The sequence below is a fragment of the Paralichthys olivaceus genome, chromosome 7, assembly GCF_024713975.1.
Source record: "Paralichthys olivaceus isolate ysfri-2021 chromosome 7, ASM2471397v2, whole genome shotgun sequence".
NCBI classification, from domain to species: Eukaryota; Metazoa; Chordata; class Actinopteri; order Pleuronectiformes; family Paralichthyidae; genus Paralichthys; species Paralichthys olivaceus.
This window is the reverse complement of record NC_091099.1, coordinates 4832109-4847205: the sequence shown is the minus strand read 5'-3', so window position 1 is coordinate 4847205 and position 15097 is coordinate 4832109. Positions and strand designations below refer to the sequence as shown.

The 15097-nt window shown below is 44.9% G+C and overlaps 1 protein-coding gene across 1 annotated transcript; it reads right to left on the bottom strand.

Annotated features, from left to right (window-relative positions):
• Positions 1 to 37: 37 nt before the first annotated feature.
• On the bottom strand, positions 38 to 13689 carry LOC109638931 (immunoglobulin superfamily member 22). Its single transcript, XM_069528292.1, has 25 exons — positions 13470 to 13689; positions 12952 to 13086; positions 12069 to 12205; positions 10903 to 11002; positions 10729 to 10765; positions 10296 to 10467; positions 9926 to 10039; positions 9313 to 9475; positions 8217 to 8329; positions 7796 to 7958; positions 6890 to 7174; positions 6665 to 6789; positions 6334 to 6475; positions 5502 to 5709; positions 5031 to 5119; positions 4622 to 4924; positions 4182 to 4355; positions 3846 to 3974; positions 3471 to 3767; positions 3161 to 3249; positions 2855 to 3047; positions 2410 to 2712; positions 2160 to 2308; positions 1899 to 2079; positions 38 to 1791 (listed from the first exon to the last, which is right to left on the bottom strand). Exons 1-25 carry the CDS (start codon positions 13636 to 13638, stop codon positions 1724 to 1726), a joined length of 4038 nt encoding a protein of 1345 aa, XP_069384393.1. The 5' UTR covers positions 13639 to 13689; the 3' UTR covers positions 38 to 1723.
• Between the last annotated feature and the right edge of the window lie 1408 nt (positions 13690 to 15097).

Below are 15097 nucleotides of genomic sequence, written 5' to 3'. Positions count from 1 at the left end.
TTCCTTATCTCCCATCTGACACACACACACACACACTAGATTATTCCTGTAGGATCTGTGCCAGTTCTCCCCCAGTGCGTTTCTTTCACTCGCAGCCAGGGTCCTGCCATGAAAGAACTCCAGTCTTTCCGAAATCTCATAAAATGATGCAGAATATCCGAGTAAATGTGGAAGAAAGGAAAGAAGAGAAAGCTCCACATAATTTCTATGTTCAGGTTATGTATTGGAAAACCTTTAAATAGCTTTTCATCCAGAGGTTTAGTCATTTAAATGTTTCTAAGTAAAACGTCACGGAAACTGACCAGCAGTGTTCAGTTCCCTTTTGGTGCAGCAGTCTTTAGTTTCTGTTAAATGATTATTCAAGCCGTCACTACAAACCACTTCCACCTTATTGTGCGTTAGTTGAGCGGTGAGGATGCAGAAGGTGCCAGTGACGTGGGTTCTGTGCCTGTTGCTGCTTCATAGATTTGAACCTGGCACAGTCTGATGGTGGCTCTTTACAAATGGAGTTTGTGGGAGCCAGCACAGTAACGTCAGGATGGAGAGGGGTCGTCACCTCGCTCCCTGTCTGTTTGGCAGCTCCTCACCGGACCACACTCAACGCTCTGGTGAAGCAGCAGACCACTTAGAGGCAAAGTCTGGACAGGAAGCCATCGCGCACTGCAGTCGGGAAGTATTAGGTCACTTTTTATTTGGGATTTAGTAAGGTTTAAATGGATGTTAGGGTTCAAAAGTTAGAATAAAATCCGTTTTTAAAGCATTTTGGATGATGTGTCTTTGTCCTTTTTAGACAAATAATCTCCCAATTCCAGACACAATTTAGTCCAACTGAGTAAAAAGCCCCCGAAACAAGCAAGAACTGAAAATGGCTCCTGTACAGAACTGGCAAACTGTCAGTATGGAGCTGTAAATGTCAGATTTTAAAGGATTTGCAACCAAATATTGATTAGATTGGCTTTTTAATATCTTTTCCAGAATGATAATCTACTTCCAAAAAGAGCCCCAGCCCCTGATAACCCCTGATCACCTCTTGGTTTCATTTCAAGGTGGAAATAATTCCCTTCTTTGTTTGAGACACATTCACAGTAGAAAACACCGGGAAACGTGAGAAGAGGATGACTTCTGATAAAAGGGACTGACTGGATTCAAGCCCAGGACACTGAAATTATTATGAAGATTCACAAAGTGGCCACAAAGAGTCTCAAGAGACATTTGGCAGCAATCCCCCATCAGACAGTTTGAATGTGGACTCTTGAATTTGATTATTAGTTTTGTTTTGAACTCCAAGAAGAGACCCCTCTACTTAAGTGACACAGCATGTGGCCTTGTACAGGAAGTCCAGTGAAATTAGTCAAGTTCTGAGGAAATGACAAGAAAATAAAAATTTCTTTACAGAGAGAGAAAACATCAGTGACTGTGAGAGAAACAACAACTTTACTGTAATGAAACCAAACATCTGCCTGAAGAGTCAGAGACCTTCTACACAAAGCTGAGAACAAGTCTGGCCTCTAGTGGACATTTCATACACTGTCACCACCCGGGGAATGAGCAAAGGCAAATTACAAACAAGAAAAAATATTCATTTTCTGGAATTCAAGTAAATTTAAAAAAATGTGTGATGTCCAAAAACTCTTAAATTGTTGTTAGTGGCAACAGCACATGCAGTTTAGTGTCCGTAACCAATCAAAGTGCATGTGTCATTGTAACAGTAGAAGCAGACTTCTCAGAAAATAAGCTTCTCTTTGTTTGCCTGGCGGGTCAGGCTCTCCAGCAGACCCATGTCATCCTTATCTGGAAGACACGATGACATGATAAAGAATTTGTGCAACAAAAAGAATGACTTTTTTTATAGCTTTTCTGTGTATCCCCCCCCCCCTCCTCCTTCCCTGAAAACCTACCAAAGATCACCAGGTTGCAGGAGCACTTGGTCGTCCCCAGACTGTTCTCCAGCACCAGTGTGTATCTTCCGCCATCTTTGGCTCCACAGGTGGGAATGACCAGGGTGCACACTCCGTTGGCCGTGCTGTGCCAGAAACGAGGGGAGTCTGAGATCTTTGATTCCCCTTTATACCAGCAAGCCTGTGCAGGGAAACCACCCCGACATTAATAATACTTTTGGGGCATAGGAGAGTTCAGATGCTCAGATGTGTCCTTCAAACCTGTGGCGTTGGCCAGCCCTGGTAGGCACAGCTCATGGTGCAGTCGTACCCTCTGCGAACAGCGTGGTCCTTGAGTGGCAGCAGGAAAGTGGGCTTCACCTGACGTGATCGTGAGGCATACTCTCTCAAACGGAGACCGCTGATGCACTCTTAGAAAAAAATACAAACAACAGACATATGCAAAAATGTACTGTAGTAATTCTAATCATTTTTAATCTATAATGTGGAAATCAAATGTCTGCTCACTCACCCTTTTCTTTGGCAATGATAAGAGGTTCTTTCGAGTCCAACGGGTCGCTGTCGCCAATTGAGTTTTGTGCGATGACCCTGAAGTAGTACTTCCTCCCGGGGAGCAACCCGGTGACAGTGTACTTGCTGCTGAAGACACGCTCGGCCACAGTGAACCAGGAGGGGATGCTGAAGTCTCGTTTGAGGATGACATAATGCGCTCCCTCGTTGTTGTCAGACAGGTCTGCAGAGTGATCCCACTGCAGGGTCACCGTGCCCGGGACCTCCTCCTCCAGGCGGAGGTTCTTTGGTGGTTGAGGATAGTCTGAAGAAAGTAGGTGAGAACGGAGGATCAGGGAAGTTTCCACAAAGCCATCAAAGCAGAAATATAAATATATCCCAGTTCCATGATTAGCTTAATGGCAAAATCCAGTAAAGGAATAAACAATCAAGCCTCCCTCACTTACCTGTAATCCTCACATTAACATCATAGTGAGCCTCTCCATAGTCGTTCTTCAGGTGGACACGGTAGACACCAGAGTCAGATCGCTGAGAGGAGGAAATGAGGAACTGGGAGTTACTCTTGCTCTTGGTGATGACCTCCTTTCCTGCGGTGAGGACGCCATCCTTGAGCCACGTTACCACCGGGGCAGGAGAGGCCTGTGAGGGTGAAGAAGACGGTGAGAATGATGGGACTTCTGTGGAGTTCATGCCTGTCTGGTGACTCAAAGGACTGTTATTGCTAAAGTCTGAGTCAAACGTCAGAGACTCACAGTGAAGCTGAGCTGAAGGCAAAGTGTCGTTCCAGCTCGGACCACCATCTGGTTCTTCAGCTTTCCCTGGAGGTCAAACCTGGGCGGCACTGAATATGAAAGAGTAAAGACTAGAATTCAAATTCAAATTTAATCAGTGAGTCTAAGCAAACAGAACATGTTGACTGTGACCTCTGACCACCAAATTTTAATCAGAGCATCTGGGAGTCTATTGTTAATGTTTGAAACTCATTTCAAGACATTTTCTCCAGTTGTTCCTGAAATATTGTGTTCACAAGGCAAAATATGTGTTTTTGTGAGACCAGATTACCGGGTGGAGGCATGGCCAATACACCTTCCACCAGCTCTATGGTCTCTCCCAACCCTCCTTCGTTGACAGCACGGATACGCAAGTGGTACTTCATCCGCTCCTGAAGTCCTCCGACGGTGAAGGCAGTGCCAGCGATGGGAATCTTAGTGGCTTTCGTCCACTCTTTAGCATCTTCGGGACGCACCTCCAGAATGTAGCCCGAGGGTTCGTCTCCGTCGTCCGGAGGAGTCCACCTCAGAGAAATGGAGGAGTTTGTGGAGTCAGTCACGCACAGGTTCCTCACCAGGCCGGGGGCACCTAGCAGGAGGAGAGACGGACATTAATTACAGAAGAGGGCAGCAGGGAACCAAAATGGAGGAGGGGGGGAGGACTCACGTATTGGGTCTTTGGCAAGTACGGCATTAGAGACGGTGCTGGGACAGCCCGCTCCTGCCCTGTTCACACTGATGACTCTGAATTCATACTCAACATCGTCCACCAGTCCGTCCACCAGGAATTTAGTATCTGCACAGAATGATATAGGCACATATGAGCACAGAAAAGTGTGTAATCAGTCTTTGGAATTAAATGTGGGTTTGATGCATAGAGCATAATTTGTTTTAATAGATGTTACAACCTTTCATCCTCATGCAGGATTGTCTACGTTAAAGATGTGTGACCACAGCCTATCCATCTAAACATGATAGCTTGATAAGCGTGGCAGAGTCTGACCTGTGAGCAGCTCCTTGTTCACCTGCAGCCACATGTTGCTGCCTTTCTTCCTCCTCTCCAGGATGTATCCCTCAACTGCTGCTCCTCCGTCATGAGCCGGAGGAGTCCAGCTCACCGTCATGGTGCTCTTTGTGACGTTAGAAACTTGAGGCTGGGACGCTGTGCCTGGAGGCTCTGGGTGTTCACGACGGGTCGAGTGCAAAAGAATGTAAGTTGGAAAGTTACGCATTATAATCAATTATTGTTATTTAAAAGTAAAATGAAACTTTGAAACTTTATTCAAATTTGATTGGCTGATGATAATCGGGAGGTGAATGATGAGGATTACTCAAGTCTCGCCTCTGGACCTCTGGAAGAACTTCTCTGAAACTCTCTTTACACTTATCACTGAATTTGAATGATTTGATGACGGCATTGATAATGATGGTTATTAATCTCACCTATGGGCTCTCCGGCACGCACCTCCTCTGTCTCCAGAGGTTCACTCATTCCCTCGGCGTTGACGGCTCTGATGCGATACTGGTACAGCCGTCCCTCCTCCACCTTGTCATCAGTGAACACCGTGGTGCTGCTGTCCACCTCTCCTGCTCTTGCCCACGACTTCTTACCTTCCACTCGCCGCTCGATCACAAAACTGGTCACCTGCTTACCCCCATTGTCCCGGGGAACCTTCCACCTCATTCTGATGCACCTTCTTGACAGCTCCAGGAACTCCACGTTCCCTTGAGGAGGCTTTGGGCGGTCTGGAGAATGTGGTATAACATATATTATAGATTTGCGTCCATGAAACGTCTTCAGCTTTTTCTTTCCACAGTTGTGTTTTCACCACAGTCTATGGTTTTCACTCACCAATCACATTCAGATACAGGTTGGCGACAGCAGTGCCGCAGTCGCTCTTCAGACGGAGCATGATTGCACCGCTGTCTTCACGCGCACATCTGGCAGAAAGTTAAAGTGAGAAGAAACATTCAGAAATCTGTATCTGTATTTTTCAGTAGTTTGAGCTTAAAGGGATAGTTCACGCAAACATTTTAATTCAATCATTCTCTCTTCAACACTGTGGAGTTTCAGGGGTAAACAGCGGAAAACCAACAGATATAAATGACGTTAAATGACGCTGTTTCCAGTCAAATTTGAATGTCAGGTTTTTTTCTCCATTTGAAGAAGTGGTCACCAGTGACTTCAACTGAACCGGATTTGGCTGCACTACACTGTTTACCCCTGAAAGTTTAGTGGACTCAAACTTCCTCCATAGCGGTGAGAAGATAATGAGTGAATTTTCATTTTTGGGTGAACCATCCCTTTAATCTGCTCACCCACCTGCTGAGCAGCAGGGACGTGCTGTTTGCTGTCCTCTCCACCTTCGTTCTCTCATCCTCCAGGACTTCCACTCCATCTCTGTACCAGGTGACCTTTGGCAGCGGTTTGCCTCTGAAGGGGATTTTAATGGCGGCTGTCTGACCCGCCTTCACGGTCACGGGTTGCGCCCCCAACAAGTCCAGGACAGAGGAATCAATCTCTGGAGGGTCTAGGTAACAAAGTTCATTTATTTGATTCAATTTCCACATTTTAGTTTGGTCTTGATGAGAGCTGGACTGCTATGAATTTTGCAGATGCCTAGATAGACATTAGGAAGTAAAATAATTATATTCTACATATTTCATAATATGTCATTATAAAACCCTTATGACAAAGAAGTGTTACTGAGTCTTGACATTTCACAGAATTACCGACATAAAACATCAAGTATTAACATAAATGTTGCATTGTTTAATCTGTAAAATAAAATGTTTAATATCGGCAAACATAAACACAAGTCTGTGAAATCCAGCGTATATTCAGCCAACAAATAGCAAACAAAATGTATTATTATTATTACTACTATTATTATAAGTAGAAGTGGTAGTAGTAGTAGTAGTAGAAGTAGTAGTAGAAGTAGTAGTATTAAATCAGTCAGGCTGTGGTTTAATTCATTTTGGGTAAAAGTTTGGTAGCTCCAGTACAACTCTGGCGACCCCTAGTGGTAGTATCAAAAAATACACTGTCAAACAGAACCACAAACACCATTAAACTGACCTGATTTACATATCCACATGATTTACACTCCACTCCACTCGAACACACACTCAAATGTAAAAACACAAACCCTGACCTGCAATGGTGAGCACAGCCTCACTCTCCGCCCCCTTGGCTCTGAAGGTGTACTTGCCCTCGTGGCCATGAGTCACACCAGAGAAGAGCAGCTTGTGGACGGCTCCTTGTTTGACCACCTTAACCCCGCTCAGCTCTGAGATCTGTCGAAACACAACCCTGGATTTTATTATGTGGCGACGAAACAAAACGAAATGGGCTGATGGAAGTGTTGAGTTCAGTTTTTTATTTTCACTGAAAAACACACTTGAAGCAAATTCATAGCAATTGACAGAAGAATTGTGCGTTTGAGGACTTCATCATTTTCACCCCCTTCTAATATGACCTCTGACCTCCACTCCATCCTTCAGCCACACCCCGTCCACCTTCTCATCATCGAGGACCACACACAGCTCGACGGGGGCCCCGGTGGGACACTGAACATCTGACAAACCGCTCTTCACCGAGGCAAAGCGCTCTGGTGACACACAAACAAAAGGAGAACAGCTTGATTACGTTAACAGTCAGGTGTGCTGCAGTGAAGCGTAGCTACAGACAGACGGGACACGGATCGTTACCGTCCACGGTTAAATTGGCAGAGGTGACATATTCCTGCGTGTCGTTGTCCTGCGTGCAGACGACAGAGTACTCGCCGCTGTCCGTCAGCTCGCAGTCCTCGATGATGACCTCTGCCCTTTTCCCCTCCCGCAGGACGATGTACCGGCGGCTGGCTGTGATGTCGCAGCCGTCCTTCAGCCAGCGGACATGCACGTCCTTGGAGCTCATCTTGCACTCCAGGTGGGCCTTGCCCCTCTCCTGCACCCGGACGTTCTTCAAGTAGCTGGAGAACTTGACGGGAATCCCTGGAGAGAGAAGAAAAAGAAAAAGACGAAGGGTAAAGAGAAGAGAGTCGCTGGAGGCCTTTATCGTGCGCTCCAAATGATGTGTTTTTGAAACGTAGGATTAGGTTATAGAATCGTTCATCGTATATTTATACTTAAAGAATAATAAAGATACCTTCACAAGGACACATGTCATTACAACCTCAGTGACTATACGTCTGTGTTCCTGCAGCCGCAGAGGAGAGTCACGTGTCCTTGTGAGGAGTTTACATGCCCCAGCATGCACCTTGGGCAAGTAAACATCTTGTTAGACAGAGCCATAATAAATGAGCTTGTTGTGAGGAGGGATTTGGTTGGATTACTTTCAACTCGGCACTCGGAGGGAGGATTTATTATGCTACCCATACGTCTTCATTTGGAAGATAGAGAGATGATGTTGTTTAGCGCAGCTATGAGAGAACCAAGCCTCTAATCTCACGGGAGGCAGTAACTGCTCATCTCCACCCAGTCTGACAGGGGGGGAGTTTGTTTCCGTAGAAACGCGATGAGCTCCACTAAAAAAAGAAGATGCGGCTGCTCTGGGACAAACAAAACAAAGCATAACAACACAAAAGCACTCATAAAAAGTTTTTAAACCCGTACGTTCGATAAAAAGCGGCACGGTGGCAGCGAGGTCTCCAATGCTGATGGTGTAGTCTCCTGTGTCGCTGACTTTGACGTCCTTAATCTTCAAGGTGTAGGTCAGACCGTCCTCAGACAAGGACACTTCAAACTTTTCATCTCTTTTTACTTCCTTTTCTTTTACCTGGTGGGAAAAACACAAGCACTTGTGGGAAAACTCTTTCTTTGGAATCGTGTTCTGCCCTGAAACTCATCTTTTCACTGAATGTTGTCAGTACTTTTTTTTTACCACTCATCTCAGTAACCCTCTGAAGATGCCAAACACTCTTAGAAATGTTCCTAGAAATAATTTTTTTGCAATCTCCCCCGAGACAGGATTTTATCTGCTGCTGTAAGATTGAAACAAAGTCCTACAATGTGTCTTTCTGAGTCGGATACAAACCGTCCAGATGAGCGGTGCATCCGTCTTCTTGGAGAGACGGACCTCAAACACGGCAGTCTGCCGCTCCGTCACGTTCATTGGTTTGAAGTCGGACATAAATTTCAGAGGCTCATCTGAAAGAAAGACGGCAGAGAAAAAAAAAGGCTTTGTTATAATAATATATACTCAGTCATGTAAACACCTCACTAAACAGGATTCAAAGCCAAATATCTGCATCTGTGATGTCAGGCAGAAAACATGTTGGAGCTTTGATTTGTGGGTGTTCAGAGATAAATAAGACAGCTCCTCATTCTGTCTATTTGTGCTCTGTGGATGAACGGAGAGATGACAAGAGGGACAAATAACTGACAACAAAGGGAGGTGATAAAAGTGTAAAAGCAAAAAGAAATCTCACGCAGAAATGCAGTTCACTATGCTGGTAGAACAATTCGAGCCAGACCGATTTATTATTTCAAATCAAGTCAGTTTTATTGACCTGGTGGTAAATTTGTGCTTCAGTTTGCCAGTGTCTTTTATAATCCTACCACTAGAGATCGCCAGACATTTTATTCTTTGGGGCTTTAGTGGAGCCACAAAACTTATACCAAAAATAATCGACCGATTTATTCGTTGCACGATAAAATCAGCCGATATGAGCCTTTCACGGAGATATCATGTTTACCAACATGAACCCATGTGAAAACGTTAATAACCAGAATATTAAAAGCAAAACATGTGGATTTAGATTCACCAATGAAATTTCAAAATATGTTTATTTGCTTGATTCAAGTTTTATATATTTGTTTGTATTTGTGTTTTTATTTTGTGTATTGTTATTTCTAGTACCCTGTCCCCAATGTCAGCTGGGACTGACTCCTTGTCCCCTGTGATGGTCAAACAGATCAGCTGTTTATCAACTGCACGAATGGATAGTTAATCAGGTGATATATCAAACTGTCCACCACCTGGCTCAGGTGTTGAGAAATGGAAATAGTGAGGAACCCCATGTATGAGACCAGTGAAAGTGACACACAGAGTAGGTCAATGCCATCGAAGGTGACACTGTCTCTCTAAGTTACGGGCAGAGGGAAGGACTGGAGTCCCGCTCCGCACTTGCCTATGACGTTAAGCCGGGCCGACAGCGTCTTGTCTCCGACCTGCAGCGTGTAGGTGCCCATGTCACTGAGGCCCACGCTGGAAATGCACAGCATGTGCTTGGTACCCATCTGTTTCACTTCGTATTTCCCATGAGAGTACTGGATCCGCAGCAGCTCCGTGCCCTGAGACATAAAGAAAAACAGCTCAGCGAGGGGGAATGGTAAATGACGGCATTTATATTTAAAGTGCTTTCCACTTAACTTTACATTACAGGACTCGTTCACCCATTCACACTCATACTCATGCAACTAATGACTTAGCCAACAGAAGCAATCTGGGGTTCAGTATCTTGCTCACCGACACTCTGGGACTGCCACTCCTGCACTTTTATGAAACAGTTTTTATTCTTTTTTTAAATTAAATTAGTAAATTAGTTTCTTTAATTACTTACAATATGTTCTCTTATATGAATTACATGTTTGAATTCGTATTAACATGTTTTGATTTGTGTTGAGCTGCTATTCTCGTTGGAAAGGTGCTATACAAATAAAGTGGGCCTCCTGGAAGAACTGGGGATTGAACCACCGACGCTGCTGTTTATGGAGAAAAGAGAGAATACAGCAAGAGATTACCAGAAACCACAGCATCCTCATGTTTGGATCCTTCAGCTCCAAGATGGTGTCAAAGACGACGTTGGTGTCAGGTTTGGCGGTGACGTCCTCCAGGGGCTTTAACACGCGCACCATCTGGTAAAATATCAAAGGATCAAACATTACACATACACATAAACAAACCACAAAAATGACAACATGACACTGCAAAGCATTTCCCATCGTCGCTTGTGTGTTGTTATATGATTTATCTTCGGTGCCGTTCCGGTGTTGTGGGATATTTCCCTTTTTTTTCTCCGTCTTACTTTATTCTAAGCTGCTTTTACATTTCATACGCCAGCCTAATATAATTCTGTGGTATGTGAACACACTCTCTGTGTGACAGGCCCACCTCCACCTCGTCTTTCTTCTTCATCTCCTTCAGCTTCTTAAGAATGCCTCTGAAGTCGGTGAAGCCGTACTCGGCGCAGATCCGCTCGTAGTCCTTCTTGTCAGCTCCAGCCAGGATCTTTAACATCTCCTCCTCTGTGGGCGGCTTCTTCTCCTGTCTCTTCTTCTCACTGCTGCACAGGGAGAAAAGACCTCAGATTAGGAATATGTGTGTGTTTACATTAGATGGGCCTGCATGTATGACAGTGTGTATATATATATGTGTGTGTGTGTATGTGTGGTGACAACACTTTAAATCTCGTCCTGTGGATATTTCTGGATGCATGCGAGAAACAAAGAAGGATCTGAGGGTGCATCAGAGAGCGCTCCATCACATCTTGACAGCTTTTTGCAAGTGTCATGGTTAGTGTCAGACAACGGGCCTGTGTTCCTACCGTTTCTTCAGCATCTTTTTGAAATCCAACGCTGGATCTGGAAGCAAAGACGGAGAAACTTTCATCTGTGACACCGTGTGAAAACAGCACGTAAACTGAGCCGAGAGCTTCCAAGTACCTATCAGGACCACAAAGGCTCAAACAAAATATCATATGTGAAATGACTCCACTCACTTTCTGCAACGATGAGGGATGCGGAGTAAATGGCTTCTCCGTGCTCGTTGGATGCGACGCACCTGTAGACGTCAGCATCCTCCAGGACCAAGTTTTTGATCTGAAGTGGAGGAAGCACACGATAAGGAGGCATAGACATCAAATTAAATGTCTGGCTCGATGTTTCCCATTAGACCATTTAAACCTGTCAGTCCATTGTAAGGCCACGCACACAATCCCACTGCAGTGCTTGTTTGAAGCAAAGGGAGGCAGTGTCACACTGCCACAGCGCCGCATCCGAACAGTCATCCCTCACCAGAGAAGCAGATGGCAAGGCGAGATGCATATGTCAGCACCCACAAGTTAATTGCTTTATAATAGCTATTTAAGCTTCACTTAAGCTCCCCGGCTGGTACAGAGAAAGCGCTAAACCCACTCCAGAGTGGATATAGATAAAAGGATCAGAGAGAGTTTTTTTCTTCTTCTTTCTATCTACTTTTCCTCATGATGCATGATGAGCTGTCGGAGTCGACAACACGCAGATGTCAGAGTCCCTCCACTGCCTGTCCTCCCTCTGCAGGAGTCTGTCATGAGCACATTTACCTTCTCAACCAAACCACGAATGTGACATGGGAAATGAATTTAGATCTGAATGCAGGTGCAGATACTGGTGCTTCAGTCACACGCGACAGGTTTGGGAACAATGATGGCATCTGTGTAAAGATGTGATGGATGCGTTTGTTTGTTTGATAGTAAGCAGCAAAAACTACTCAACAGATTACCATGAGATTCTGTGGAGGGGTGGAGCAGGATCAGCCTGTTTGCAGTCTTCTATCAAGTCCTCACTACACAACCACACTACAGGAACCAAGTTCAGATATATCCACATTTTACAATACGTTTTCCCTGCGAGTTGCAGATGCAATACAAGTAAAGATAATTCATTTTTATAGCATTTTGTGACTGAAATAATTAGCCACTAGACAGTTTTATCAAAAATCACAATGAAGGTTCCACCTCTTGATCAACAGTATCTCACCGAAACTTTAAAAGACCTCAACTCAAGCTTGAGATTTAAGAAAACAATCGTCCTGGTGCCAAAATGACTTTTCTTTGTTATCGTTTCCAAAAGCAGAAACTGTCAGTGAGGAACATCATGACCTGTGTGTGTGTGTCTGTTGTCAAACCTTGAGTAAATACTGATTGTTGATGTTGTCACAGAAAGATTTCGTCCCGTCAGACAGGGGACTCCCGCTGGCTCGCTCCCAGGTCACACTGGGCTGAGGACTCCCCGTCACTTTGGCCCTGAACATGGCACTGTCCCCTGTGAACCACACGGAAACCAACCACCAGAATGCACATCATGAGAATCATCTGCTGAATACCAAGTGTTTCTTATAAAGAAATTGCTTTTTGAAATCATACCGGAGCAACGAGGATGAATGTTTAATGTTTAATCATCAGATCAATTGACTCTCTCTCTCTCTCTCTCTCTCTCTCTCTCTCTCTCTCTTGCCTTTTCCTGTTTTCCTTCTGAGTCCAGTGGGCTGAAGTTCAGCCTGTGAATACTAATGCGGCGGCTACTCTGCAGCGTTCCGCAAATTGTGACAGGCTGTCTCCTACAAGCCTCTTAATCTATAATTCACAGGTAGAGCCGAGGTGAATAAGGCTCGAGAACCTGTAGTTTGTACAGAACAGCCTCTTGTATTCAACAGCAGCCGCAGCTGGTTTCCCTCTGTGGAGGTCAAGAGCATCACACAAACTCTATTAAAGTGTCTTTGTGCTGTGTGTTGTGTCCTGTCTGCACAGCGCCTTCACCCTGAGAGGACAAGTTGTTATCTAAAGTTTACACCTCACAGAAAACTTTCTTTTTTTAAAAACTTTCCAGTGGATTTTAGCTTGTGTCATCTGAAGTTTCTTGGCAAACTGTGGGGCAGGGATCTAAAATTAGCCGTCTCTCTCGACAAGAGCTCACAGATGTTTATAAAGATAGAGATGTGAGGGGGATGCGAAAGAAGTTTTACTGAATTTCCGAGGCGAGACGAGAGGAAAGGAGCGGGTTCACCTCACCCTCTTGGGCAGTGATGGGCCGCAGCTTCTCCTCGAAATCTGGGACAGACTCTCCCTTGGGGATGTGGGTGGATTTCTGCACCTGGCTGAATGACTCTGCCGCAGCCGAGGTCTTACGCTGAGCCCCCGAGTGCTCTGAGGGGACATGCAGGACGTGAACATCACAAACATGTGCACACAGGTAAATTACACAGCCGCAGCCATACATGCAAATGTCCTATGATCACTTTGAATGTTGCACTATAGTATAAATAATTAACTGGTTGATGTGCACTTGGCCGGGAGCTTGGAATAAAAGTCCGACATAAATGAGTCCCTGAGGTTTTGGCAGAAAAGACAAAATTGTAAAGAGTTGAACGGGTACAAATATCACTTAAAGCTACTTTTCTAATTGAGTTAATCAATTATATAACTTTAATGATAACCCTCATCTTCCATGTCAGTTCTCACAATCCAAAATTGTGCCATTACAAATCAGGGCAGATGGGGAGTTTATGATCCTGATGAATAATTCAAACCTTCCACGGTCCTTGACAAACCCTGGGACACTTTTCTCAGCTTGGATCTTGTGGAGGAGGTGAGAGTGGAGGAGGAGGAGGAGGAGGAGGAGGAGGAGGTCATCTGCATCATCTGCTGCTCCATCTGCTCCAGTCTGCCCCCAGTGGCCTGGAGAAGTTCTGCTGCCATGATGGTGATGATGATGTCAAGGTGGTGCCAGTGATTGCGGCTGAACACAGATAGAGATGTGTAATGACAGTTCAGAACAAGTGGCTGACGATGCTCATTTAACTCCTGCTTGTTGTGTCTAGCAGCTTTGCGTCGTGTTATCTTGCCTCCAGCAGATAAGAGGCACCGGCGGGACGCAGGACGATCCTAACCATCGTCTCTCTGCACTCACACACTGATACTGCTAATATCCTGCAGTGCAATCAGATACAGCGAAGGAGGATACACGGGAGGAGACCAGGGCTCGTGTTCATGGTACAGACACTATGTCTTCACTACGTCTTGGTGGTAAATTAGGTTTGTGTTTTCAGAAGCATACTTCGAAAAATGACTCAAGCTCCTTCCTCTGCTCGTCCCCTGCTCTTTCTCTGCTCCATCGTCTTTCTTTCAACAGTGACTACAATGGTTCTTTACCTCAGACAGGCTTCTACAAAAGATCCAATTAAAAAGCTAATACACGCACACACACACACACACACACACACACACACACACACGCCTGCTGTGTGAGATGAAGAGTTGTGTTTGTACCACTGAAGAACTGAGATCCTTCTCTTTCACTCTTGGATTTTGTTCTCCCCCTCCCCCCATCTACGTGTGTGTGTTTGTGTGTGTGTTTGTGTGTGTGTTCTCATCTTTGGTTGCACATAATAAACACATGTTAGCATCGGTTAAGGAAGTATCTATATCTTTATCTATATCTATGACTAAATATTCACATCTATATCTATATTATATTTATATCTATATCTAGTTAGTCGTATAAAACTCACATGAAGCTCAGTGTGATCACATCTATGATGAAAAACACAATCATTTCTTGCAGAATGTCGCTTTATAAACAAAAGGGGGAAAAACAACCTGTACATTAATGTCTAATGATCATTTCTGTGCTGGATTTGTTTTGTACATTTGATTCTCACCAGAGGAAGTTTTGTTTTAAAGCGACCGTCGCAGTGATGGTTTTGTGTAAAGGAGCAGCAGGTGAAGCTCCACACTGTGCGGAACACGTTGCTGTGTCACTGTCTGTGAAACAAAAGAACATCCCCACACCCTCTCTGCCTTTTTGCTCAGCATCCTTCATCTCTCTGATTCAGCCTCACAGTATCCAGCACGGCAAATTGCAAAATGTTTTCTTTTTTGAGGCTCTATTATTTCAGAAGAAAAAAGAACCAAGACAACCAAACTTACTTGTTACAGCAAAGCCTTTACTTCCTCGCAGATTTTGTCTGCACCCCAGGTTCCCGGCTCAACCGCTTCCAGCCCAAATGTCTCCTCTTATGATGTTCCTAATCCGCACGCTGCTCCCCTCTCAGCGTGATCCCAGCAGCTCGGGCTCCCCTGTTTTCTTGGCTCCTTTTTGGTGGATGAGCTGGTGCTGGGGCATTCAGCTTAAACACCTGCTGTGTCTTGTGTCTGG